Source organism: Marasmius oreades, chromosome 2 (genome assembly GCF_018924745.1).
Source record: "Marasmius oreades isolate 03SP1 chromosome 2, whole genome shotgun sequence".
In the NCBI taxonomy this organism is placed as follows: domain Eukaryota; kingdom Fungi; phylum Basidiomycota; class Agaricomycetes; order Agaricales; family Marasmiaceae; genus Marasmius; species Marasmius oreades.
The window spans coordinates 1,799,710-1,824,552 of NC_057324.1; the positions used below are offsets into that span (position 1 = coordinate 1,799,710).

At 47.8% G+C, this 24,843-nt stretch overlaps 10 protein-coding genes across 10 annotated transcripts; 4 read left to right on the plus strand and 6 right to left on the minus strand.

Moving 5' to 3' along the window:
* Positions 1–136: 136 nt before the first annotated feature.
* Positions 137–2,228, minus strand: E1B28_004193 (uncharacterized protein; the record flags this gene model as incomplete). The annotated part of the gene is made up of 4 exons (XM_043148653.1): positions 137–643; positions 711–949; positions 1,011–1,470; positions 1,530–2,228. 4 exons carry the CDS (start codon positions 2,226–2,228, stop codon positions 137–139), a joined length of 1,905 nt encoding a protein of 634 aa, XP_043013253.1.
* Positions 2,229–2,606: 378 nt separating this feature from the next.
* E1B28_004194 (uncharacterized protein) lies at positions 2,607–8,526 on the minus strand (the record flags this gene model as incomplete). Its single annotated transcript, XM_043148654.1, has 7 exons — positions 2,607–2,698; positions 2,751–2,912; positions 2,963–3,001; positions 3,067–4,231; positions 4,288–4,810; positions 4,861–6,912; positions 6,971–8,526. 7 exons carry the CDS (start codon positions 8,524–8,526, stop codon positions 2,607–2,609), a joined length of 5,589 nt encoding a protein of 1,862 aa, XP_043013254.1.
* Positions 8,527–8,799: 273 nt separating this feature from the next.
* On the plus strand, positions 8,800–9,469 carry E1B28_004195 (uncharacterized protein; the record flags this gene model as incomplete). Its single annotated transcript, XM_043148655.1, has 3 exons — positions 8,800–8,959; positions 9,020–9,069; positions 9,131–9,469. The coding sequence occupies 3 exons, from the start codon at positions 8,800–8,802 to the stop codon at positions 9,467–9,469; spliced, it is 549 nt and encodes a 182-aa protein (XP_043013255.1).
* Positions 9,470–9,663: 194 nt separating this feature from the next.
* RPN11 (multicatalytic endopeptidase) lies at positions 9,664–11,285 on the minus strand. Its single transcript, XM_043148656.1, has 6 exons — positions 11,176–11,285; positions 11,076–11,115; positions 10,835–11,025; positions 10,701–10,782; positions 10,306–10,650; positions 9,664–10,253 (listed from the first exon to the last, which is right to left on the minus strand). The coding sequence occupies exons 1-6, from the start codon at positions 11,247–11,249 to the stop codon at positions 10,065–10,067; spliced, it is 921 nt and encodes a 306-aa protein (XP_043013256.1). The 5' UTR covers positions 11,250–11,285; the 3' UTR covers positions 9,664–10,064.
* A 103-nt stretch (positions 11,286–11,388) lies between these two features.
* On the plus strand, positions 11,389–13,291 carry E1B28_004197 (uncharacterized protein; the record flags this gene model as incomplete). The annotated part of the gene is made up of 4 exons (XM_043148657.1): positions 11,389–11,537; positions 11,595–12,252; positions 12,307–12,687; positions 12,752–13,291. The coding sequence occupies 4 exons, from the start codon at positions 11,389–11,391 to the stop codon at positions 13,289–13,291; spliced, it is 1,728 nt and encodes a 575-aa protein (XP_043013257.1).
* A 137-nt stretch (positions 13,292–13,428) lies between these two features.
* On the plus strand, positions 13,429–15,705 carry E1B28_004198 (uncharacterized protein; the record flags this gene model as incomplete). Its single annotated transcript, XM_043148658.1, has 11 exons — positions 13,429–13,513; positions 13,565–13,611; positions 13,667–13,801; positions 13,853–14,056; positions 14,111–14,350; positions 14,403–14,537; positions 14,593–14,889; positions 14,941–15,207; positions 15,274–15,353; positions 15,404–15,527; positions 15,586–15,705. The coding sequence occupies 11 exons, from the start codon at positions 13,429–13,431 to the stop codon at positions 15,703–15,705; spliced, it is 1,734 nt and encodes a 577-aa protein (XP_043013258.1).
* Positions 15,706–15,882: 177 nt separating this feature from the next.
* On the minus strand, positions 15,883–19,272 carry E1B28_004199 (uncharacterized protein; the record flags this gene model as incomplete). Its single annotated transcript, XM_043148659.1, has 9 exons — positions 19,082–19,272; positions 18,922–19,023; positions 18,718–18,871; positions 18,523–18,659; positions 18,317–18,469; positions 17,671–18,259; positions 16,658–17,620; positions 16,348–16,603; positions 15,883–16,283 (listed from the first exon to the last, which is right to left on the minus strand). Exons 1-9 carry the CDS (start codon positions 19,210–19,212, stop codon positions 15,883–15,885), a joined length of 2,886 nt encoding a protein of 961 aa, XP_043013259.1. The 5' UTR covers positions 19,213–19,272.
* Positions 19,273–19,568: 296 nt separating this feature from the next.
* Positions 19,569–21,527, minus strand: E1B28_004200 (uncharacterized protein). The gene is made up of 10 exons (XM_043148660.1): positions 21,207–21,527; positions 21,054–21,152; positions 20,955–20,996; positions 20,833–20,888; positions 20,678–20,778; positions 20,481–20,620; positions 20,124–20,424; positions 19,981–20,068; positions 19,893–19,926; positions 19,569–19,837 (listed from the first exon to the last, which is right to left on the minus strand). The coding sequence occupies exons 1-10, from the start codon at positions 21,303–21,305 to the stop codon at positions 19,625–19,627; spliced, it is 1,173 nt and encodes a 390-aa protein (XP_043013260.1). The 5' UTR covers positions 21,306–21,527; the 3' UTR covers positions 19,569–19,624.
* Positions 21,528–21,647: 120 nt separating this feature from the next.
* On the minus strand, positions 21,648–22,560 carry E1B28_004201 (uncharacterized protein; the record flags this gene model as incomplete). The annotated part of the gene is made up of 4 exons (XM_043148661.1): positions 21,648–21,867; positions 21,926–22,160; positions 22,226–22,347; positions 22,406–22,560. 4 exons carry the CDS (start codon positions 22,558–22,560, stop codon positions 21,648–21,650), a joined length of 732 nt encoding a protein of 243 aa, XP_043013261.1.
* A 240-nt stretch (positions 22,561–22,800) lies between these two features.
* Positions 22,801–24,827, plus strand: E1B28_004202 (uncharacterized protein; the record flags this gene model as incomplete). Its single annotated transcript, XM_043148662.1, has 9 exons — positions 22,801–23,035; positions 23,094–23,208; positions 23,266–23,393; positions 23,445–23,693; positions 23,748–23,825; positions 23,879–23,933; positions 23,989–24,271; positions 24,320–24,507; positions 24,571–24,827. The coding sequence occupies exons 1-9, from the start codon at positions 22,874–22,876 to the stop codon at positions 24,825–24,827; spliced, it is 1,515 nt and encodes a 504-aa protein (XP_043013262.1). The 5' UTR covers positions 22,801–22,873.
* Between the last annotated feature and the right edge of the window lie 16 nt (positions 24,828–24,843).

Genomic DNA, 24,843 nt, shown 5'->3' on the forward strand with positions numbered 1-24,843 from the left:
AATGAGAAGGGGTAAATTCCAAGTAGATCCACGGGAGAGGTATAGTATTGTACATTACAACGACAGAGAAACAGAAAGATGAAGTCGTACAAGGTCGTCCTGATAGCACCAATCGATACAATACCGAAAAAAGGATTCAGCCCCATTCATCCGCAACGAAAGGAGTTACGAGCTCGTAAACTTCCTCATTTCCTCCCCGCTGCCCTTTCCTACCGTTCTTATTACCACGTCCAAACTTCTTGAATAACTTACCAACTCCCCCTCCTTCATTACTACTATCAGGTTCATACGAACTCGGATAACATAGCTGGATCATTTTTGTAAGCTTCCTGAAACCACTTGAACTGTCGCTCAAATATCGCCTCGACTCCTCAAGAGCTGCTTGAAGGTAGAGAGCAAGATTGGGAAAGGTGACAGGTAGAAGTGGATAAGGCTTGCTATCCGTCGACGGCACGGTGAAAATTTTCGACAGTGGGGTATCAGCATTATTGTGTAGAAGAGGTGGGATAGGAGAGAGTGTGTATGAGAAGGGTAGAACGTCAACATCGTTATTCGTATATTTGCGAGTTTGAGGGCCAGGTGAGACTGGGTGGTCGATCGTGAGCCATATTACAGTCCTCCAGTCGTCCGAGCCGTGATGAGGCTTCCAAAATGAAGAGTGCGCAATGCTCATTACAAAACATAACAATCATTGGTAACACACAACTCACCCGCACAAATTGAATCACCGTACGCAGGCGCATATCAAACTTATTTTGAGCCATTGCCTCCACCGTTGGCTCTACTCTCGTTCCGGGAAGGCGAGCCATTAACATCAACAGATGCCGCCAGTTGGGAGCTTGAAAATGCAGTGGGGGAGATCGTCCATAGGGTAATGATATAATGTTTGGCATCGGACCTGGCATGGTGGGTGTCTGAGGACCTATTACGGGCATATTCCAGCCTATAGCTAGAAAGGAATTATAAGTATAAGTATCAATTCAGTCTGAATTATTGAAAAAAGAACTTACAGACGCCCCGAAGAAGCTCTGCATCTAAGAATTGGTTTGCATTGACAGGAGGTGAATCAAGACCATTGGTAGTTGTCGTGGCTTCAACTTTGCCGGGAAGATATGAGGAAGACGTTGAAGGTAGAGATGGAAGAGCGTCAAGGTGACTCGTGATTTTGGCAGAGACGTCTGTGTCCGAAGTAGAGGGCCGAAGAGGAACGAGAGGCATGTAGGAGTTATTAACAGAGGGTTTCCCCACGGAATTAACGGATGTGGAAGAGGGCGTTCTTAGAACTGATGATTCCGAGCTCAGGGCATCCGAGCTTGGAGGACGTGGAATAGGCCGAGGAGAAACAGCGTCGTCATAGGTAGGGGGTAGAACAGGAAGTACAGAATTTGTAGAATCACCGTCCTTCATTTCTTTATTCTCCTCGGCAGCGATTTGGCGAGCGAGTGCTTCATCATCTTCTATTGTCCCAACCTGATTGGATTTCGAGAACGGTAAAGATTAGGAGATAGAGACAATAAACACGGACTTACTCCCGTAATACTATCAGTCGGGGTGGTTGCCTCTGCTTCTTGTTCTGCAAGTTGTCGTGCAAGGGCTTCATCGCCATGTATACTATTGTTAGTGACGGGGGAATGTATTGACGCTGAAGATTCAGATGTCGATGTCGACTTCTGGGTGGCCGGAGTTGCGGGAATTGGGACTACGGAAGGTGAGTAGAGAGCGATCGGTTCAGATGAAGTTGGAGTACTGAAATTGGTGCTGTGTGATGACGAAAAAGAGAGGGTTTTAGGACCGGCCGTCCGTAGAGATTCCTCGAGCGCTCTTGCTAAATCTTCTTCTTCCTGACTGGTAAGCTCCTCTAATGCTAAAGCTTCCTTAGCTGATTCTGTTTGCGAAAGCTTTATTGCGGCTTCGAAATCAGATTCGTCGTCACTGTAAGGTGCTGTAATTGGGGGCGGAGGTGGGACATTTGGGGATTTATGAAGGCTAGATAGTCGTGGCGGAATTCTAGGAAGAGGCGGGGGTGTAGTAGGAGGGGGTGGTACTAGAGCAGGAGCAGTTCTAGATCTGTGTAGAGATGGTTGCGACGGATATGGATGTGAAGAGGAGAACGAATGCCGAGGGAGTGCGTGTGCGCGAGACGAGGAGCGTAAAGGCTCAGAACTAAAGAAAATGTCTGCTCTGTGTACCGTGGAGGGTGCCTCATTGATTGACCGCCGAGGAGGCATGATTGAGAGAAGGGCAACCAGCCTTAGCGCTCCTGGCCAGAAAACACTAGTGATGAGCGCCTTCTGGTCCCGGTGGCAGTGTAACGCTCAAACTTTTAGCGGCCCCATACAGTACAGCACAACGAGAATATTTCAAGCCTACAATGCAAATGATATACGAAGTTATGTTACCGAGACCGAACAGAAATCAAAAAATGCGAGTGAGTGAAATGAAATGATGCTTGCAAAAATGAACCAGAGCTTGTTGAGACACATGAGTGGAATGAAAAGCATGGGTGGTGTGGTCAGAGAAAAAACGAATCGGAGGACTATGCAAACGTAAAGAACGTGAATAGGGTCGTATATATTGTTGTGTAAGTAAAATGGGTGGCGACGGTGTCATGAGTTTCCTTGAGAAGCGGTGACCTTTGTAGCGCCGGGTCCAACGCCTTGCATCGTCGTTGTTTTGAATCCGAGTTGGCGAAATACAGCTAAAAAGCGGATTCAGTCTAGGACCCTTGTGGGTATGGGGCATCTACTTACCTAACAAGTCAGCCTTTTGCAACGGTTTTGATAACGATCCAGCGAAGACACTATTCGAGTCGCTTGTGTCAGCGCCACTATAAGCACTAACCGCGATAATGGGCGTATTTGTATTCTTGCTATTCGTACTTTTGATGTACCTCGCAGCGCCCTCGCCATCCACTAGTAATTAAATCAGTCCAAGCGCTCATAGACTCGTCAAATTCACTTACAAACTGGCATATGGAGGTCCATCAATATGCAGTCAAATTCTATGGACGAAGTACCGTTTAGGTTGTAGTCCAAAAAAAAACACAGGTGTCCTTGGTTTACTCACTGATGTCTCCCATCGCGACGCTGATGGCTTCTGATCCATCGGCCACTACGACGCACCGACATCCCATTCGTAATAGTAAGGTCTCGATGATTTTAGCGGTAATTGGGTTGTCCTCGGCCAGGAGACATGTTACCGCGCGATCAGTTGGGTCCGGACCTTTCCTCAAGTCGATAGAATGCACAGACGATGGCGGAGTATTGGTAGAGCCATGTCCAACGGAAGACGCCCACGTTTCCGAACCCGAACCTTCTCCGCCACTGGATGCAGAAGCGGTGCGCAGGCGACTTGGCATAGAGTTCCGTCGATCACCTCCGTCCATATGGTTAAGTTTGAACCGTTCGACAGCCCCATATTCTGAGAGCTTACGGGCATGGCTTCCACCACTCACACCGGCGCTACCAGGTGTCGAAGGGGGAATGCTTGCACGCGACGGAGATGATGCTAAAGAGGAGGTGGATGTCGCCGGGGAAGGTGGATTAGTCGGCATGTTCTTCTGGTCCACGTTAGTCACGACACTAGGTGGTTTCTTCATGCGGTGAGAAATACTTCGCTTCCGGTTATGCAGACCGGTTGACTCTGAGATAGCGTGCGTGAGTGGAACCATTTGATCCGTCTTCATCTTTCTGATGAGATCGTCATTTGCTTGCTTCAGAACGGGCACATTCTTGTAGCTGAAAGAGCCAAAGTCGTCGGTTCCCGGAGCGGAAGCCATTTCCCGACCCGCGATAGGTACAGGTAAAGAGGGAGGCGGCATCGTTGGATCAACAACTGGGCTGTTAAGTGCAGACTGTCCGGTAACCGCTACCTGGTCATCGTCTTGGAACAACATAGGTATGGCTCCGCGAGGGTCAAAGTAATCAGTGGACTCTGGATCGTTGACCTGCGGAATGAATGCCGCTTCCGTGATTGTGACCTTGTCCCATTCGATGCTACGGAAGAACGGGTGTGCTTTGACTTCATCTGCGCCATTCGCACCAAGGCGAGCCTCTGGATCAATAGTCAGGAGTCTCTGCATAAAATCACGGGCTTCTTCGGAGAAGTCAACCCATTCATCATGCCATTCCACATGTCCAGACAAGATGTTTTCAAACACCTTTTCAGGAGTATCGTCATGGAACGGTGGAATTCCATACAAGAATTCATAGGTGATCACACCCAAAGCCCACTGCGGTACAGGGGTTAGCCAAGCGGAATCTGACTTTGCAAGGAAGAAAAGCCTACCCAGTCAACAGCAGCGTCATCCTTTCGCAAACCAAGAATAGTTTCTGGAGCGAGATAATCCGGTGTACCAACAAATTTCTGTTCACCAGGAGGTGTTCCACTAGCAGAATTTGAATTTGAATGTGAATGCGATCTCAAATCGGTCGTGAGCTCGGTGGCGAATGACTGCAGTGGACTCTCAGCCGTCTTTGGTCGAAGATTGTAAAGCACGTTGGCCGAGTCCCAACCATTTGTTTCACCTGCGACATCATCTGTGGAGGACAGATAAGGGGAGCTTCCTACGCGGGGAACCGAATTCGTCCGTTGGGTGAAATACGAACCTCCATCATTAGGAAACAACGGAGACGACAGATAAGCGGAGTCTATGGAGGGGGGTCGAGAACGCGAGCTGTATCTGGCATAACCGCGCCCCTGCTGACTATCACGAGTCTGTCGTCCGAGTAAACCAATCCTGCTCAAACCGAAATCAGTAAGCTTCAAGTGACCATGCTGGTCAATCAGTAGATTATCAGGTTTGAGGTCACTAGAGATAGACTCAGCTACGATGTTTGTCTTCCAAGAAATCAAACATACCGATGAACAACACCTCGTTGATGTAAGTACTCGAGGCCAAGAACAACCTCCGCAATGTAATTTTTTGTCCACTCCTCTGGTAAAGACCCCAAGGATTTGATGAGTGCAGCGCAGTCACCGCCGTTGAGGTATTCCATCACCAGATATAGGTTATCCCTGCTCTGAAAAGTAAAGTACAGCTTTGCGACAAAAGGCGAGTCGGCTTGTTTCATCAGGATCATGCGCTCAGCTTTGACATTCGTGATCTGATTCTTCGCAATCATGTCCGCCTTCTTCAAAACTTTGATTGCGTAGTAGTCACCAGTAATTTTCTTCTTGGCGAGGAAGACAGAGCCAAATGCACCTTTGCTGATGGGTTTGATTATGTCGAAGTCCTTTATCGAAGTCGGGGCTGAACGGGATAAGGGAGCAGCGGAGGGTTGTCGGGGGGAAAGCGGACCAGTGGAAGTCATGATGGGATTTATAGTCGAATGCCGTCGATGACCACGCTTCTGCGATGGTTCTCGTGTGAGGCTACCAGAAGTGCCATCTCGAGGATGCACTTGAGGGGACGCGGGAGGCGTCACTACTAGCTTGGGTTCGAGCAAACTCGAAGATGATTTGCGGGTTTTAATTGTCACGCTCCTTGGATCGTCCAGACTCATGGCAGGTACCGACTCCTCCGGATACTGGGATGCGACAATCGGAGCTGCAAGAGCAAGAGGTGACGAGATCGAAGAAGGGGTAGAGGATCGCGTATGCAACGGTCGATTTCCATAGGAAACAGGACTCGACATGGGCACTACGGAACCAGGACGAGGTTCCAGAGGTGTAACAGGTGCAGGGGACGAGCCTACTGGAGTCGGATCGGCACCCGTGAATGCATATTCAGATGTTGTGCTAGAATGATCGTCCTCCTCCCTTTCCACTCCCGTTGACGACAACGCAGGGGGTACCGAAAGCTCTTCTCCTTCACTATCACTATCACTGCCACTAGAGTCATCCTCTTCCATCGAAGTAACATATACACCCACTCTGTCCTGCCATTCACACCAGATTTTTTCTGCATATCGAATCGTATTCTGCATCCGCACCACAGAATCAACCTTTTGTCGCATTACCCGTTCCACATCCTGCACAAGTTGGTTCAATGCAGCATCCTCAATGGCCGGCTTGCTCCAGTTTCTGACTTGAGACATCTTCCTTTCCGAACTGGGGGATAGTAATCTCTGCCTCTCAATGGGTTCTTTTGCTTCTTCCTCCTTCAGAGAGGGAACAGCAACCTCTGCGGCTATCTGGAGAATATCTTCCAATTGGTCAAGCAGTCTCCTTTGCATCTTCTTTACACCAAACTTTTGCATCTTGTTCACCCGAAATAAGGCGAGGGGGGATGCGATGCCAGGAGAGGATGGTCTAAAGATCGGCACCCCGCGATACTCCGGTACAGTAACGACCGATGAGCGATCCATGGCGACACACAAATCCCTGATGGTGGCCCTCAGTTCCGCGATAGATTCGTTGCATTCGCCTATTTCAGCTTCGAGGCGGTGAGTCTCCACACATGTTTCACTGTGTTTTTCGAAATACCACTGGGGAACTTGGCACTCGCATATCCGGCAAAGTATAGGTTCAGCACTAATAGGGAGCGGGAAAGGAAGAGGCGTTTCAGGTACGGGTACTTCGCCTGTCGGTTCTGGTGCAGAGAGTTTACGACAGATGGGTGGCGGCGGTTCGTATTCGCTCTCCTCCATCTGACCAGCCGAAACGAGCATTATAGCTGACTCTTGCTCATAACGGGGAGGAGCAATTGGCTTGATAACCCACATCGTGTGCGAGGGCTCACCGTCTTCGCGATCAATCATGAGCATGCCTTTGCCTTCCATCTGCTGGTAAAGCACCCTGGATTGTGAGTAATCACGATCACTTTCTGGCTCCACCCTGAGCCTAAACCGCGCTTCGACAGTATGGGAATCGTCTTCTAGAAGTTGTTGGGTCGCAGCATTGAAGACATGAGCATCAGCAGAATGTAGTTGCAATGACACTCTAGTACCGAACAGTTCATCCGGGTCCGTGCTAAATGAACAATGAAAATTTCAGCATAATAAAGATGCGAATGGAATGGAAATGTTACCCCACTACCACCCTCCACGCGTAATTAATCCAAATCAAATGGTCTCCGTCCAAACTAAGTTCTAACACGATATTCTGATTTTGAGCGGTTTCGGCCTGTAACCTCAACCTTTCGGTTGCCAGCACTCGTGCCGAATCTGAATGGACATGTGTGTGTGTTTTGGATACACTGCGGGAGTGGCCCTCCCGAGGATCGGTAAGATTGGTGAGCGTTTTTGGATGGTCGTCTCTTGGACGCCGTCCGTGACTAGGCGGTCTGTGAAGACGATGTCTGTTGTCATCTTCCGGGTTGAGCCTGAAACCTTCTAGTTCAGGGGATCCTTGTGGCCGAGAAGGTTCAGGTGCGGATTCATCAGCGGGTTTGGTCACAAATGTCAAGGGCTCGTCAAGTTCATCGTCGTTGTCGTCAAAGTTCCAAAACTGCTTCTCGGCTTCCCACCATTCAACAACTCGGTTGAGACTTGCGACAGCAAGCAGTACTTGAACGTACCAATTGCGTCCATGCCAGTCGGGATGAGTCTCCCATGCCTTCCCAATGTCCTGGACTCTTTCCACAAGAGACTCACACACTTTGGGCTGAGCAGTGAGTTGCGTGATGGACATGTCAATGATTTCTGTAGCTATGCCTATGAGTTCGTATAGGGTGGACATAATCGGGTCGATGGGATCATCAACTAAGATTCGCGAAGCACGACGATTAGAAGGAGGGTTGGATGTGTAATCGGAGAATGAAGCATGACTCGAGATGGGCGGGAGGGGTGATCTGGAGCGCGAAGTGGATCTGGAACTGTGACCGGACCGGGGAGGACGAGAGGGAATATGAATGGTACGAGACAGGCGGCGCGAAGGGAGTCCCTGGTTCGCCCATGAAGTGGAGGCGGATGGGCTGCTCTGTTTCCGAGTAAGTGGTGCTTCGGGCAGCATGACAGTGGAACCAGCAGGTGAGGAAGAGATTGCACTGGAGGACATGGAAGCAGAGAGAGGCCGTTCCCAAGAAAGGGTCTGTTGCCGCCTAATAGCCCCTGGGCTCATGGAAGTCGATGAAGACGCTGAGTAGAGAGCAGAATGAGAGGATGAATGAGTCAACACTGGAGAAACGCTGAGGTCGTCATCAGGGGACCCACGTTGTCGGCTGTGACGACCATGGTACTCAACTTCGGCTTCATAGCCGCCATCTGAGCTGCAGTCGTCGTTCTGCGGAGCAGACCGAAATTCTGCAGGCTGGAAGGCAAAAGGATGGTCACGGTATGGATCTCCGTCTCCATAATGTGAGTCCTTCTCTCGATATTCCCTGTCAGGTTCATGATCCCCCTCCTTGAGACGCTCCTCAAAGAAAACGGTGATATTGTTGGTGACCCGCTGGAGTTCCTTGTCACATTCGGCTTTGGCAGCTTTGAGGCGGCGAGTTACATGGCGCCTAACGAAGGGCATAGAGACCGTGTTGGAACCAGAGCCATTCTGATGACTGCCCTGGCTGGGAGCGGGAGAAAGAACGGTTTCTGGTAAAAAAACGAGAGGACTGGGAGGTTGTCGACGCTGCAGAGCAGAATCTGACATGGAAAAGGTGGAATGCCTGTATCAGCGATAACTGCACCCTCAAGCTATGAGAGAATTGGGTAGGCCAGAGTGAAGGAAAAAATGAGGAAGATGAGGAAAATTAGTAAAACTAAGAGGATGGTGGTGTACAGGATCAAGAATTCATGAGAGAGGGAGACTGGGAGATTGAGGGATACCGGGGTGTTGTTGGTGGGAGTGTGAGACAAGCGGACCTATTGCTTACTCAATTAAGCCTAGTACACCTGTTCCTCGACGCGTTCCCCGTCGTCCATCATGCTCGCTGCACTTCGTGGGGCAGCGCATACAACGCGAAAGTCTTTCAGAGCATTCTCCTCGACGACAAGTTTGGCCAATGCCACCAAAAAAGATGCAGAGTCTTTCAGACTACTGCGCAACATGGTTAACGCAGCCGCCCAAAATAGTCAATCTGCTAGTATGTATCGCTCTCGTTAACTTCACATTGCTTCTCACTAACACCTTTACCCGACTCAAGCTTTCATCCAGAACCCCAACTCCCAATACAGATCTTTCGAATACAATACGGTACGGTATCACTTCTCACTTGTCGTATCGTGGTGACTGAAGCCCTTTTTACACGTTCTAGTTCATCACACCCGACAGGCTCAAGTACAACAACGTTCTTAAAACCGAACGACGACATCTCACAAGACCAAAAGTTGGCCCTTCGAAACGCGAGGCTCGAAAAGCGGATCCCTTTTACCAATTAAATATAGACCCCCTCGACATGGCCCTCAACCCCTTCGTTCTGAACAATTATGTTTCCGATATGGGAAAAATTTACGGCCGCAATGTCACTAACCTCACCATGAAAAATCAGAGAAGGCTCGGGAAGGCCATTAGGAGAGCAAAAATGATGGGTGTCATTCCGGTTCTTAGTAAACGAAACATTTTGCAAAATGGGGTTTCCAATTACCGTGGCTAGACCTTCCAAATACATCCCCCATCTAATTCTCCACCTTATACTTGACGACGGAACCATTGGAACCTTTCTGACACAGCCTGTGAATAAACTAAATGTAGATGCCAACCGAGAGCTCCACCGACTCGGAACCACCACCCTGTTTGTACCTTCCCAGATGCATCATCAGCACACGAGGTACATCTTATCGCCAATTGGTGTTGTTCTAGAATTCAGTGGATCAGCAATACGAACGTTTCATGTAAGTGTGTCATTAAAGAACATCGTGACGTTTCAGATTCAAGAAAGATCCCATTACCATCTGTCGAACTTACAGCGGTCAAAAAAAAGACCGTGCCGTGCACCCCGCCCAAACAATTAGCTCCAGGCCCGATGCACCCCTAAGTAAAAGTGGCCGTAGGCCCACGTCGGGCCATTCAAACCACAGACCATGAGAAAATAAAAATTGTGCTAACCAGCTATATGTAAAGTGAAGCTCCTGTGACCCTATTTAAAAGTAATGGCGTGCCACTGCTAGGGGCCGGGTGACCTTTCCGAGAGCAAAAAGTCAAGAATTGGTTACACGAACTATCTCAACATTGTTTCACGGGGTTCTCTCTTATAGCTCCGCCAAAAGCATGGTACCCAAGTTCTGAACCACTTGGTCACCCATGGCTTTTTCCACTGCATCTTCCAAGTGCCGTTTTGGATCTTGTTTCCCAACGTGCCGTGTCTTCAGTTGCTCAGCAGTTAGGGTTGACTCTTCTTGAACCGACTTGTTATAGGCTTCGGAAAGTGTAAGCATAGCCTGAACAATGTAAGCATCCATCTTCCGGAAAAACTCGCATCGATTTCTATACCTTAATGGACTTTTCGTTACTCTCCTTGTGCAGGTTGAAGTCGCGCAATTTCAAACCCTCCGTCCAATTTCGCTTGTGAAGGTTCATGAGCATGGATTCTTCAAGAGGTGTTTTCCGGTAATTCACGGCGATCGAGTAGTAATGTCTATTCAACCCATGGATTAAAGCTTGTATCGATGGTTTATTGATGTGGCCGATGTTTGACGTGGTTTGACGCGGTTCACGTCCAGAGATAACGGTCTGGGGGTTGATGAGACGGAAGGCATCGATGACGACCTTTCCTTTCACGGACTGTATGGGGTCAACGACGACCGCGACGGAACGAGAGTTGAGAGATTCAAAGGACTGTAACGGAAGTTAGTACGAATCCCCCGAAGTCACATGAGAGATGAAACCTGTTGTGTGTTGATATCAACGCTCGACAACCAACATCCGAACCCTGGATGCGAATGATACCAGCCCACCACCATTTCCGGCCTTTCAACGCATCTCAGCATTTGTAGTAGATTCCAGTAACAAACCGACATACCGGCCAGTCTGTTTCAACATGTCCAACATCTTCGTCTGGAAAACGTGGTCCACGGACTCTACACTGACTGTTGTTCCAGATTGTGGCATTGCAAAAACATCGATAACTTGAATAGTGTATTCGTCCACGAATTCGCCGAGCATTAGTCCCATAACTTCCATCGGAACACCGGCACGCCCGTGTTTAAGCATCTATGAGAGATGATAAGAATGAAGGGTTGAGAAATTGCTCCGGCATTCACCTTTAAAAGTGCCAACGACGAGATGTGTATAACTTCACCGCTAAATCAACGGTTACAAGATCGTGAGTACATTTACTGGGTTATTGGGAAATTGGATCACTTGTCTGGAGTAGTTGAATCACCTCGAGGCATTCCCCCGGCACCTGGCATCATCATTGAAAAGTCTGAGTCCATGTTGAATTGAGTTGTGGGAAGAAGAGAGAAGAAGGCTTACGCGTTCGCGTGCTATGCGTTTTGCTCGCTTACGTACGACCTGGAACAGTTACAGGCGCTAAAAACCCAATTCTACCACCCTCCATGATTCTAAGACTAGATGGGTTCAAGTGAGCTTTCAGATGCTCTGAATCCTTATTATACCCAGTCTAGAAATCAGACATCCTCACTTCAGCCTGTAACACAGTCTCCCCAACTTCATGTCACTCTTCCAGAAAACCAATGCCACCAACAATCACCGGTGACAAGGTAAGGACACCGCTGGTGGAAGATATAGATATATCAACACACTGATTAAATGATCAGAGCCAGACCCTCACCAGGTGGTCTCCAAGCTGTACAGGAACTACTACGAATTGTTTCTGCAACCCGGGAGGCTCAGGAAACGGAACGGGAACGTCGAATAGCATGGGAGAAGGAACAAGAAGTTAAACAAAGTCAGAGGCAAGCGGAGTTGGAGAGGCAAGTTTTAGAACTCAAACAAGAGGTTCTATTTCTACGACAAACCGTGAACTCGCATTCAACATCTCCTACACCAGCAACCCGTTCCCAGCCCTCGCATCTGTCGACCCCAATATCCCCTACTGGTCATATTAACAACACTAATTTTCAGCCCATCTTTATGCAAGGCTCTTCTTCGCGACCTTTGCAACAAGCCAGTCCACCATACTTGAACGATCACGGTGACCAACTTACGATAAATCAACATCATTCTCCAGGAATGAGAGAGAGAACCTCCTCTCTCTCTGTAACACCTGCACCCTCACCCGGTCTAAACGGGTCGACAGGCCCCTCCACTCAAACAACTTCCCGTCGAACTCCGCCTGCCAAGTTGAAGAAGAGACGGAGATCAGTCTCAAGCTCATCATCCAGCGATCACCACCGTGATTCGGACTCGGATTCCTCTTATACTCGTGCTCCTAAACGCCGAAGTCATCATGACAAACGTTGTCTTACTGTTCACGTACGCTGTCAAATCAGCTTGGTTAAAACCGTCACTGATTCGAGTGTAATTTAGCACGCAATGCGCCTCCATATCATTCGTCTCATGGGGTTGGAGAGTGACAAGAACCTCCCAGACAGTCATCCCGAAGGTCAAACATTGGATCCGATTGACCCTGTCCGTTTTGTATGGGATAAGACGACGAAGCAATCGGTCCACAACGCTCGAATGAAGACTCGCATTATGGAAGACCTGAAAGAGAATCGACGGCGGCTCTATAAACACGTGCCTGACCGTGACTTCAGCAAGAAAAATTTGGAATCCACATTTGACCAGTGTTTTACTACATTGCGTCAAAAATATAAAGCCCAGAAAGACGACGCACTTGCTGAATATCAACGATTACGGGACACCACGAAGGCTCTCAAGGCTCGAAGGCTCGCAAGAAGAAAGGCGGTGAGTTTCTCTCCGAACTATCCCTTTTTTTCCCCACAATTTTTGATGGATTCCAATACGATAGAAGTTGGATAGTCGCGCCAGTGCACGTTTAAGAGTCTCCGCATTTGAACATCCAATTTTTGATCATGCTTTCGAGCTTGAGTGCATGTCCTCAGAAGAGTCTGATGTAGACCCCGATTCTTCTCAGTCGAAGCATTTGGTCACCCGAGGACTTGCATGGCGCAGTCGACGTCTTGTGAAGTTCTATCAGGCATTAGATACTGAAGATAAAATATCAGGTGCGTCAGCCAAACAAAAGCGAGGGGTGGGCAAGTATGATCGTGCTGCTGGGGCTCCCAAGGAGGGTTTTCAGTTACCCCCCAAAGGTGTGGCGATGTGGATGGTTAGTCAAAACTGGTTGATTGAGAGTCAGGTTGATCGCCCTGATTTACCTCAAGTCCTTCAAAAACTGGTGGAAGATTCTCCAGACTTCGACTGGCAGACATTAGGAGAACTTGGTGAAGCGAGTGACGAGGAACAACATGTCAATCCGACGTTACCAGTTCAGTTACCTCCCCAACATTACGAGGGTTCCTCCTTACAATATGCGTTTGTTCAGTAATCTATAACATAATGTATATATAATAACTCGATGCACACTGTACTGGCAAGCTGCATGGCGTCTGTTGAATTCGGTAGCTGGCGCCACAGCCACCACCTTCAATTTTCATATCCCAGCCTCTTCTTGCCTCTTGACATATGGAACTTGTAGAGGACAAGTCTCTTCACCAAACAGACTCTACTGATGACCCGAGCTCTAAGCGAGAATCTGGCACTTCCTTTTGTATGTTCCTAGAAACCATTCGAACGGAATCCCACTCAGATGATGTGTAAGACAGTATGCGAGCGAAGGAGTTCGTCGAGTTACATGACCAAGTTCAGGTGCGTCTAAACTCCCAACCACACTCTTAATGACTCTAAGCTCACCATTTCACAGACAAGCGTGAATCTTCTTGACTCCCTGGAATCCTTTCTGTCAACCTTTCAGAAAGATCTTTCCGCTGTATCAGGACAGATATCTGAACTTCAAGATAGAAGTAACGACATAGACGACAGGCTTAAAAGCCGTCGGGTTTGTTACTTGCCCTCCCTTGATTACTTAGTATCTGAAACTCTTCACTAGAAAATTGAGAAACCACTGTCGAACCTCATTACAGACATCATCATACCTCCTATGCTTGCTACAACGATACTCGATTCCGATGTATCCGAACTTTGGATTTCTACTATTGAAGAGTTTGAGCGGCATCTAGAGATGATTAGAGGCCGAGCACGCGTTAAGGCTGCGAGGGATCTCGGGGAGGTAGCAGAAGGATTGAGAATAGTAGTATGTCTCCTTTTGCAAGACCACCTTCACTGTCTTTATTAATTGAGAACCCAGGCCTCGACTAAAATACGAGCTTTCTTTCTCGCTCTAGTACAGCCCATAAGACGTAGCGTCACAACAAATATGCAGGTCCTGCAAACATCTGTTTTTCTCAAGTACCGCTCGTTATTCGCGTTTCTGCAGCGTCAGGCCCCACCCGTTGCTAATGAAGTCCAGCGAGCATACATCGGAGTTGCTCGGACATATTATGAGACTGGCTTCAGGCGCTACATTCGGAGTCTGAGTTGGATAAAAGTAAGATTTAGTGGTTTTATGCCCCATACAGATGCTTGATCGTTGTTCTCAGAGCCGACAGGTCGAAAAATTTGAGGCAATTGTATCTGGCCAGTGGTTAACACTTGGAGACCAAAACCGTTTGTCGAATTCGAGGCTTGATGGTCCTAGTGTCACTCTGGCGTATATGGCTGATGATAGAACTCATGTAGGTTGTTTGTTTACCACTTTCGTGTGTCTACATACCTAATGAACTTCTACAGAAAGAGCCTCTCGAAGCGCTCCTTCGCTCCCTCCTACTTGTATTCATGGACAATGCGACAACAGAGTATACCTTTCTCCAAAGCTTTTTCTCTGTGGCCTCCGTCACCCCGACCGCTATACCTATACCTACATCTCACATGGGGCCACTAACTCCCACGGGAACGGATGAAGGTTTTCGAAGTCGAGCCAATAGCATTGTTAACCCGAACACATCTGTCGAGCCGCTCAAGACCACACAGGCGAAGACTGACGCCCTGTGGAAGCAGGTCTTCGAACCGGTCATGAGTTATGTTCAGGTACGTCTTCCAATTTCTCAAGAATGCGGACCAATAAAAGCTCTGTGACAGACGTTCGTTCAATCCACCTTGGAACCACCTCCGACCGTGACTACCCTGTTGACCATGATACGTTTGGCAGAAAATGTCGTCACAGAGATGGAACACCGCGGTTGTCCTCCTGCAGTGACTTTTGTTTTCGGGCTGCGGTTACAATTATGGCCATTGTTTCAGAAACTCATGAGCGAACATATCGAATCTCTCAAGAAACTCGCAGAAGGTTCAGGTGGAGGCTACTTCAGCCGTGCAGCGGTGGCTAGCGAGGCTACTGTAAAATCTGTAGGTTACGGATTTTTGCGTTATTACAAACATCCATCATCAACACCCATGTTCAAACCCATATAGATGTGTCAACGGTACATATATCTTTTCGGTGCCTTTGTGACTTTGACTGTGCAGGAGGAAGAAAATATGATATTTTCCAAGTACGTGTCTCCTCTCGGTTCGATGACGAATTCGTTCTCACTAAACTCAGCCTTTTGCGACTGCGACAAGAACTCCACAAGTTGATTGAGAAGCATACAAGTCAAGTCAGTGATCCAATTTCCAGAGCTACCGTGCTGTCCAGCATGTATGAAATACTTCTGCAGGGACTAAATGTAAGGCCAAAGGATCTGGAGTCAACATGAAGCCAATCTATTTACTTTATCTTCGCAGAAGGGGCTTCAGTCGGTCGCTCACCCCAAATCTCAACAAGAACTGGCGTTTTGGGGGAAGATGGAGGAGGAAGCCCGTCGGAAAATTGTCTCTCTTCGCCAAACAGGTATTCGGCGATAATCAAGTATCTCTCGAGAAGAAATTACTCTACTTTACAATAGCAATGAGGATAGTACAGTATGCAAACGAATTTGTATATACCCACCGGTACTCCTAAAGGAATCCAAAGACCACAGGAAAAAAAGAATCACTGTCCGCCAGCGCATGCAAATGGAAATTAAAGTATGATCGTAGGTTTCAAGATCTCTGCTGTAAAGGAAAGGAAGGCTTGAGAAGACTACCGTTCTGTTTACCTAATCCCAGCTTATTGAGCACATCCCGAACCTCCCCTGGTCCAGATGGAACAGTGCGTTTATTTCGCGTTCTCGAACGCGTCTTGGTTAGTTTAATATCATTGAGTATGGACGACGTGTGATCAAGAGTAGAAATTGACGACGGCCTCGCCAGATTTGGGTTTGACATGTTGCTCCTCCCTTCTAAAGCCTCACGAAGGTCAGTTACGCCTACACCACGCGTCGAGCGAGCTAGACTTGCGAGGGAGCGGTTGTCGATATGCATCAAACCAGGAGAAATTCTGATGAGAGGAGAAACACCGTCTCCTCGAAGAGTGGCTTCGAAACTGCCAGGCTTCTCCACAGCTAACGAGAAAACAAAGATATGAGAATCATAACCAAAAAGTATGTTGAGAGAGGGGAGACTCACAATCTTTCAGAACTGATTCTGCGGTCCATTTCGTGGAGAACATTGAAAGAAGTTGCTCTTGATCCAGGCCCGTAGCTCGTTGCACCTTCTGACTGGACCCGATCAACAAAAGAGCTTTCTCCCTGTCCACGTCATCCCATTCTGCTGGTATTTGAAGCGATAACAACGAGTCCGGGTCTTGAGGGGGATAATAACTCCCGAGAGAAGCAGTTGAGACCTTCGGTAGCGGGTTCGATGAAGGCCAAGGGGATAATGCCTACGAGAAGGGAAATAAGGTGGACCTCCAATTAGAATGAAGGGAAAGATTTACCTTCTCTGCTATGGTCACTAATTCAGGTGACTCCCATACTTTTCCGATATTTAACCAGGTGGTAGCTATAATGATTTTAATGGCACACACGCGGGGATTTCTGGTGTCTTCTGTACGAAGATCGCAAGCACCATCGAGTGCCAGTAACATCGGGACACCGGTTATTAGTGCACGAATGGGTAACTGGCGATGGATGGTCATAAGAATATTGAGCGCTTCGGAATGATCCTTTAGGCAAGCACATGCGTTTCCTGACAGTCCTTGAGGACTTGATTGCAGAAGACGGAGAGCCATTGAAAGTTTCCGGGAGCGATATGGACGAGTTTGGGATGGGGTTGAAGAATGTGGGAGGTCCGGATGGCTCTCAGTTAGCGGTGTCGCAGATTGTACATTGAAGGTGGGTAATGTATTGTTTGGGGAGGAATCTAAAGAAGTCGTCGTGCTCGTTTCCGGATTGAGTGACGATGATGTGAGGAGGATATATAAGTAAGCATGAATGGCGTGTAAAAGTTTGCTTCCTATGTCAGCTGTATGAAAGAGGGAATTTAGGAACGCTGTCTGTTTTAGGGACCCGTTGATTGCTGTGCGTTGCTTGGTGAGATCGCGGTCATCGCAATGTTTTGGCATCTCATGCGTAATGTAATAAACAAGTGCCTCCGCATAAGCTGTCCGCACACCAAAATTCTCGTCGCAAAGTAGATTGATTGTGTCTTGCCACATATCTGGTGGAATTTTGGATCGCAGAGATGAGCGGTCACGGATCCCAGTGTCCTTGTGGGCGTTATGACTAGGTTTGCCATCTTCAGAACTGTCCTGCTCGTTCTTGTTTGCTGCATGCAGGAGGCCTGAGAGTCCCATCAGCAGGCAACGAATGGCTTGAGCCCGACTGGCGGCATAGTCAGGATGTTTGCGAGAAACGACCCCGTGTGCCTCGATGGATGATATCCGCGCGATCAATTCTCCCTATTAAAGTAACAGTGAGAAGTTTCAATACTCCATGGCACCTCACTCACTGCTAAATCGTGAATTTGATCCGAATAATAGACATGGCAGCCCAAGGAAGAGATGCATTCAACCAGAGGAGATAGCAAATCGTCTTCAGGATTGAATGACACCCTCTGTACAACTAAGGACATCAAGTTTGACAAGATATCGGAAGTCGATAAATTGATCAAGGGCACGGATGACTTGAACACTGTGGTGACCATCATGGTCAAAACTTTCTGTATCTCATCGCTTCCAGCGTCCTTACTTTCTACCAGACGCTCGACAAGCCAGGTCGGGACGGCGAATCTATACTGATACTGTGACCACTCTGCTGCCTTCTGTGCAAACCAACAGCAGTGTTCCACATATCTCCATGCCTTAAGTTCATCCAAATTATCGAAAGAGGATCGCATTATGCGATCCAGTTGAGAGCCATTCACATTTCCGAGCAGCGAGAAGAGGGCACGCAACGCTGCACTTGAAACTTCCGACATCGATGGACCGTTTTCTCCATCGATATGGAGGTGGATTGAGGCTGCTCGTCTTTCCAAGGCAGGGCGTGTACGAAATTCTGCAAGGTATGGAGATATCGGTGCATCCTTCACCCCTGCTGCTCTAAAGGTATAATATGTCAATGATAAATGGAACGACGGTGTGGGCGAGTGCTCTTACTGTTCCTCCAATGTCCCAAGCTCCATCTGGAGTAGTGCTCTCAGCACGGGACGCATGAGAATCGAGACTTGAGTCCAGAATTGGACAGAATCATTGTATAAGGCCTCGGAGTTAATTGCTCCCGTCAAGGCTGCGAAACCGACAAGTCGTGTCCTGTTGAAATTGAGGGCTGAGGTTACACAGAAAGACGAGGAGGTCTACCATACCTGTTTCTGGTTTCCGTGTCTTTAGCCTCGGAAGAGCTTAAGGAAGCGAAGAGCCGTAAACTAGCTATGTAGCTTTTCGTCAACGCATTATCCGTCCCAATTAACTGGCCGTTTGTATACGTCGTCCAGGTGGTAAACTGGTCGAGTAAGGTTAATCCATACACACGGGAACTTGAATATTTGGGGCGTACGAACCACACTGGCAGCTCTTGCGGCGACCTCCAGATCACTAGCTATTGAAGAAAGAGTGGCCTCAATGGATGCAACTAGAGAGGCTGTAATGAGATTTATGTCCCGTCGACATTCGATTGCCAAGGATCGGAATATAGCGAGAGTGATCAGAAGGCTCCTATGGCAGCTGTGAGCAACACCCAAGTCGGATTGATAAAAACAACTGACGCTCGGGCACGCAAATTTCCTGACTGAGCTTTCCGACATTCAGAACGCAGACGCTTTTCTAGTTCGTTGCCCAACTTGGCAATTTTGTCGGGATGATTTGAGCTGTTACAACAGTACATCGTGAGTCGCAAGTATGGCAAGAGGGTTTCGAAGAACTTACGCATAATACGTCAGACGACTGAGTTCCTGCGAATTCGGAGAGTATTCTGGACCTGAAGTGAGGAGAGCTGAAGTTGAGGGATAACACGAGTTGAGAAGCTGTATATGGTTGGGAGTGAACAAGAGGTTCATAATGGTGTATAGGCGGTGAAGAAAGACGGATCTCAGAACCAAATGTGAAGGTCGTGATTTACTGTAATCATTGAGCGCTTATGCGTGGTGTTTCAGACCGTGGGAATTAACTCCACATCAATATAAGTAGCCGGCGGCAACAACTTTTTCTTTCTTTTTTTTTCCACTTCTTTTCGCTTTCGTTCCTCACCGTCCAATTGTGAGTATCGATACCTTTTTTTGCTTTCATGATGATCTTCTTGCTGTGCACCAGACCAAGCGTGCTTTCTAGTTCGCATCGACGACACTTTTCCTGGCACCCTATTTACGCTCGGGTGTCCTGATCTTTCTTCCCTACCCATCCACAACATTGCCGAGCTGACTGATTTAATCCATTTCCAGTTACCATCGCCTTCATATGTACAACGTATTCTCATGTTAATCTCGAAAATCTATAAACGGCTTCCCACTCATATCTGCGCTCCGGTCCAAATATCTGGTTAACACCAAATTCCGGGTTATTGATAGCATCAATTATCGACTCTTGTTCAATGACAAGGCAAGAGTGTTTGCCATAGGTTGCTTCAGGCCCACCTTGCTCCTTTTTCCTGGGGATTGTCCCATCCAAGCCATTGCAGGTGTAAATCTATTATCAAGACATCTTGTCAGTCACGGATCATGTGGTTTGATACACTACTAACCTGAAGTGCAGGCTGATTAGTGGTTATATCCAACCTATTTAGTTACTGGCTCAGTTCTGAGTTCATATTTGACGTGGTTGAGACACACTTGATTCCGGAATTAGTGCTCCAGACGGAAAAGATGGGCGTCTTTTCGACGTTGTCGTAAACCCAGCAGTTATCGAAACCCACGCAGCCTACCAAACTGGTATGTAGTGGATTTTTTGGAAGGAAAGTGATTGCGACATCTACCTGTTCCACAGTACTCTGCCACCGCAGTGTCGTTAATACTGCCCCCAATAGACTTGGCTTTTCGAAAATCCAAAGGGGTATTTTCGACACTGGTTAGTTCTCCAGTAGGAATCAACTTTCCGTCGGTGGCAACAAAACGAGAAGAATTGAATTGCACAAAATGGGACAAAAGGTCCTCGCTCTCTTGATAGGCTTCCAAGTTCCAGAAATGGTGGCCACTAAGCATGATAGGCGTCTTTTCAGTCGCCCAAGCACGTAGACTGATCTTGAAGTTTGAATCGTGCTCTAGCGTATATGTGGCCTGCGACACGAGTCACTCATGATAAAACATGTAACAGAAAGCTTTAACTTGCTTACTGTGTTGAACACGAAGCCCGGGAATCCTTCTTTGCCGTCGGGGTCGACGAGTGTGAAAGTGACTGAATTTGTAGAGCGCGCCAGTATCTCCCAGGTACGGGTGTTATATCCGTCAAAGCCGCCGTGTAAAGTGTCGCTGCCTACATGAAGGAAGTCGCACACATGTTCAAACCGGATACAGACACCATTCGACTCGCCATTATTCGTGTTCTTTGGAACCTGAAATTGCTTTCCAGAACCCGACGCGTTTTTTGAGATGGGTATGGTAAATTTGCCGTTACGAATTCTGTTGGCATATCTATACGATATCTTTAGCTGGAGATGAGTATCCAGGAGCTGAAAATTGTCATACCTTCCGACTATGGGACCGAAATACAACGTGCCTGATTCTGCCGTCTCATATTCAGTCTGTCGTGTTGGTTCGTGTTGATTAGCTATCCGTTAGTTGATATTAGCGTAGACAACGTCTCTCACGAGATTGTCGAATCCTATCGCAATGTCCCGGAATTTTCCATGCTTGCTCGTAGATCGGTTAGAACGGAGTATACTGTATTATAGAGTGGAAGAGATTACTTTGTCTTTGACCCAAAAGTGCGTCAACGTCGCGCCGGTTTTAACAAACGTTGCACGAGCTGACCCATCGGGAGCGCTCAATTTCACGACGTTCGAGGTCTGGAACGAAAAACTATTTGAAGCAGGAAAGGCAACAAATTACGACGAGCTCACTGTCACATCGGCGTCTGCAATACCACTGCCATTGGCGGCAACAACAATTGCGGGAAGGCCTGCAATGAGTAAGGAGAGCAATTTTCCAATGACCATCATAAAACACAAGGTAGATGGGGTGATTCTGGTCGCACTTTTCGGTATTTACATATGAACCCGTTTTCCGTTTTTAAGCCTCCAACGTAACCGTCATCATGCGGGTCTTGCGGGTCTTGGAGGAGATACTATGTACCAGCTGACCAGCAAAGGACCACGAGTACCCTGTGTGGAGCAAGGGGTGGCAAGGGGTGGAAAGAGGCGGAGAGCGGGGTCATACAAAACTTCGAGGTGCGGCGGCCCGCAGAATCCGCACTGTACTTATGTAGTTTCGTTTCTAACAAGGTGATTGCCGTCGGGAAAAGGCGTTTGTAGTACGCGACGTCACTACTAATATTAATACTGTTATTCCTTCCACATCTCAGACAATTTCTGCGTGGTGCTGTCCTTGATGACACCGTACTCTCGTTCAGGGCGCCTCCTACCCGCTTTAATACTGTCGAACACCCATTCGGGTTTGACCACGTGAACTATTGACTTGAACTTTTTCGTCAATAGCTTATGTGTCTTGGAACCGCTCAAAGGTTGGGAAGTTAAGATATGCGTCGCCCCCGAGGCAGCCGCTCTAGGGAAATGGTGTCAAGGGGTAATAGCCCAATAGAGCAGAGAACTTGATAACGAACAATGTTGAGCCTCCCGCTTCCGTGACGATTCTCTTCATCTCAATGTCTGTCGTTCCTGCAAGATACCCGTTGATAAAAACCCTCACACCGCGTAGCACTTTGCGCTCGGTATCCGAAGTCGATTTTGTGGCAATTTCCGCCTGTTCGGCCAATTTTCGATTACGTTCTTCATGGTATCCGCGATGTCGTCGTTCTTCTGCGTGCTGGTGTCCTCCCGCCATCGAAACAACATGATCTACCGGTAGAAATTATGACCGTAATATTAGCGACTGTACATGTATCGTGGGTGAATGCGCGCACCGGAACGAAGGCCAATGTCGGAGTGCGTTATTGGATTTAGTTCATCATTTAGAGTCTTCAATAATAGCTTAGTGATCACAGTCGATGAAGGAGTGACATCGTCAGGCAAGTGGGTTAGGAGCCTGAGGAAGGTAGAACGTTAAGGCGTAGTCGACCGAAAAACATATCACATAGACTGACGACTTGGGATTACGCTCTTCTTTCTTCGTGACATAAGGTTTGAGTCTTGTATTAAAATGCTTGGTCGAACGAGTTGCTAAACTGGAGCCGGTAGTCTTATTGGGGTTTGCAGAGGCAGTCGTTCGGGACTTGGTGACAGAAAAATAACGTTCCATGTAAATAGATTTACAGGTCAACCATAGAAATGGAATGAGATACAATGAGATAGGTAAGGCGAGTGGGTAGGATGGATGAGGAAAGAAAGAAGAACCAACCATCAAACCAATCACGTTCCCTTGTCGTGAAGAGGGGCTAGTTTTTCTATTTGAATCACGACACAGATCTTATCTTATCTCACACGTGCTCCAAGAAAATGAAGCGGCAGAATGGTCTGGATCGATTTCTACGCTTATGCAGCACCGTTTTCTCTCCTCTCTTCCGTTCTTCAGGTGCTCAGTGACGAATATCTCCAGTTTAGTGCGGTCCCAAATGTCCAACATGTCCACAAGATCTTACAAAGATGCCGTTCAACATCTCAACTCGTTGCAATCCAACGCTGCTACTCTGGACGCTGTTCGTGCATCGGGAGGGAAGTCGAGCAATTTAGCCATCCCCGAAATGTTGGAGTATCTGGGACGGATAGGATATTGCGTACGTCTGCGCGGCAAGTCTCCCAATGTGAGGTCGAGATGTTGAGAATGAATGCCAGCCAGAGGACCTCAACGCACTCAATGTCATCCATATCACCGGAACCAAGGGCAAAGGGTCAACAAGCGCTTTTACAAGCTCTATTTTGCAGAACGTGAAACCTGATTGGAAGATTGGTGGATTAGAACTTTTCACACAACCTCCGAGATAGTGACTAAAACACTGAAATATAGGTCTTTATACTTCCCCCCATCTGGTGGCAGTCCGTGAGCGAATACGTATCAACGGTCGGTCGTTGCCAGAGGAAGATTTTGCACGATTTTTTTTCGAAGTCTGGGATAGATTACAGACCAATACGCAGGTCTGTCACTCTCAGAACGCTTGCATATTTTTTGACGAACACAGTCGTCAGAGACAGCATGAAAAAACTTCCCTCATGCCAGGATATTTCCGGTTTATTACACTTCTAGCCTTCCATACATTTTTGACGTTGAAAGTCGATGCTACTGTTCTGGAAGTAGGTGTTGGTGGTACTTACGACAGCACCAATATCGTACCGAAGCCTGTTGTCACTGGCGTCACCGCTCTGGGGATCGACCATGTGTCTGTTCTTGGGAAGACACTGAAAGAGATTGCATGGCAAAAGGGAGGGATTTATAAGGTCCGAATACTCCAACCAGACGCCGAAGTTATCCTAACTGAATAGTGATTTCAGGAAGGTGTACCCGCTTTGACGGTTAATCAACCGGAAGAGGGCCTGAATGTTTTAGAACAAAGAGCGAAGGAGCTTAAGGTATGATGTGGTTCGGTTTTCCTATTCCCCGCGGTATTTGACGCCTTCGGTAGGCCTCCGAGTTTGTAGTTGTCGCCCCGGTTGGAGAACTAGAAACTCTCAGACTAGGTAATTTGACCGACACCAAATTCCCGAGTTTTGGGTGTTGATATACATACATTAGGGCTAGCTGGCGAACATCAAGTCCAAAATGCGACTCTGGCGGTTCATCTTGCGAAATCATTTCTCCATTCTCAGGAGACACCGGATGAATCCGCGCACCTCTCTGAAAAGTTTCGAACAGGTCTGGAGGTTGCAAATTGGCCAGGACGTTGTCAGACTGTCGTTGACCCTTCACATCCAAAAATCACCTGGTATTTGGACGGTGCACATACTACAGAGAGTCTTGAATGTTGCATGCGATGGTTCATTAGCCCAAACGCTGCCCTTTCACCGCGACATAATGCGTAAGTTTACCTGGCAGGCCTTTTCTGTGGCTCAATAATTCTACCCAGGAACTCCTGCAGGGTCTTGGTCTTCAATTGTACAAGCGGACGTTCTGGATCCTCATTTCTGTCCACCATGCATGACGTGGTTTGTACGCAACTGAAGCACCATAAAACCCACATCAATGCGCGAGACTTCTTCGACCGGGTAATCTTTTGCACCAATGTTACTTACGCTAACGGAAAGTTCAAAGGAGGTTGGTATCGAGTTGAAATTATTACATCTATAGCAAGGTGTATAGCTAATTCATTGTTGTCAGACTTGGCTGCTGTCGCCATCCCAGACGATGATCTCAAGCACCTGCAAACCCAGAATCAGTTGGCCGAGGCATGGCAATCGATACATCCCCAATTCCGCGGTGACCAGATACACGTATTACCTTCGGTCGAACACGCGATCGACGTCATCACATCCCTTGAAGATCCTGAAAGAGTGGATGTGTTGGTTACCGGTAGCCTGCACCTTGTGGGCGGAGTCATCGAAGTTGCGGGGTTATCTGAAGTCGCCCTTAAATGAAATGAAATGCATTTAA

What these genes read in the sequence shown, in the direction of transcription:
- RPN11 (XM_043148656.1), bottom strand. Translation starts at nt 11,249, where the DNA reads ATGGACTCAGACTTTTCAATGATGATGCCAGGTGCCGGGGGAATGCCT. An exon ending in CGTCGTTGGCACTTTTAAAG is followed by an intron (nt 11,026 to 11,075) that starts GTGAATGCCGGA and finishes CATCTCTCATAG; the next exon opens with ATGCTTAAACACGGGCGTGC. An exon ending in ATGTTGAAACAGACTGGCCG is followed by an intron (nt 10,783 to 10,834) that starts GTATGTCGGTTT and finishes ATGCGTTGAAAG; the next exon opens with GCCGGAAATGGTGGTGGGCT.
- E1B28_004200 (XM_043148660.1), bottom strand. Translation starts at nt 21,305, where the DNA reads ATGATGGTCATTGGAAAATTGCTCTCCTTACTCATTGCAGGCCTTCCC. An exon ending in CGATAGGATTCGACAATCTC is followed by an intron (nt 20,889 to 20,954) that starts GTGAGAGACGTT and finishes CCAACACGACAG; the next exon opens with ACTGAATATGAGACGGCAGA. An exon ending in GGCAGAGTACTGTGGAACAG is followed by an intron (nt 20,069 to 20,123) that starts GTAGATGTCGCA and finishes CCAGTTTGGTAG; the next exon opens with GCTGCGTGGGTTTCGATAAC.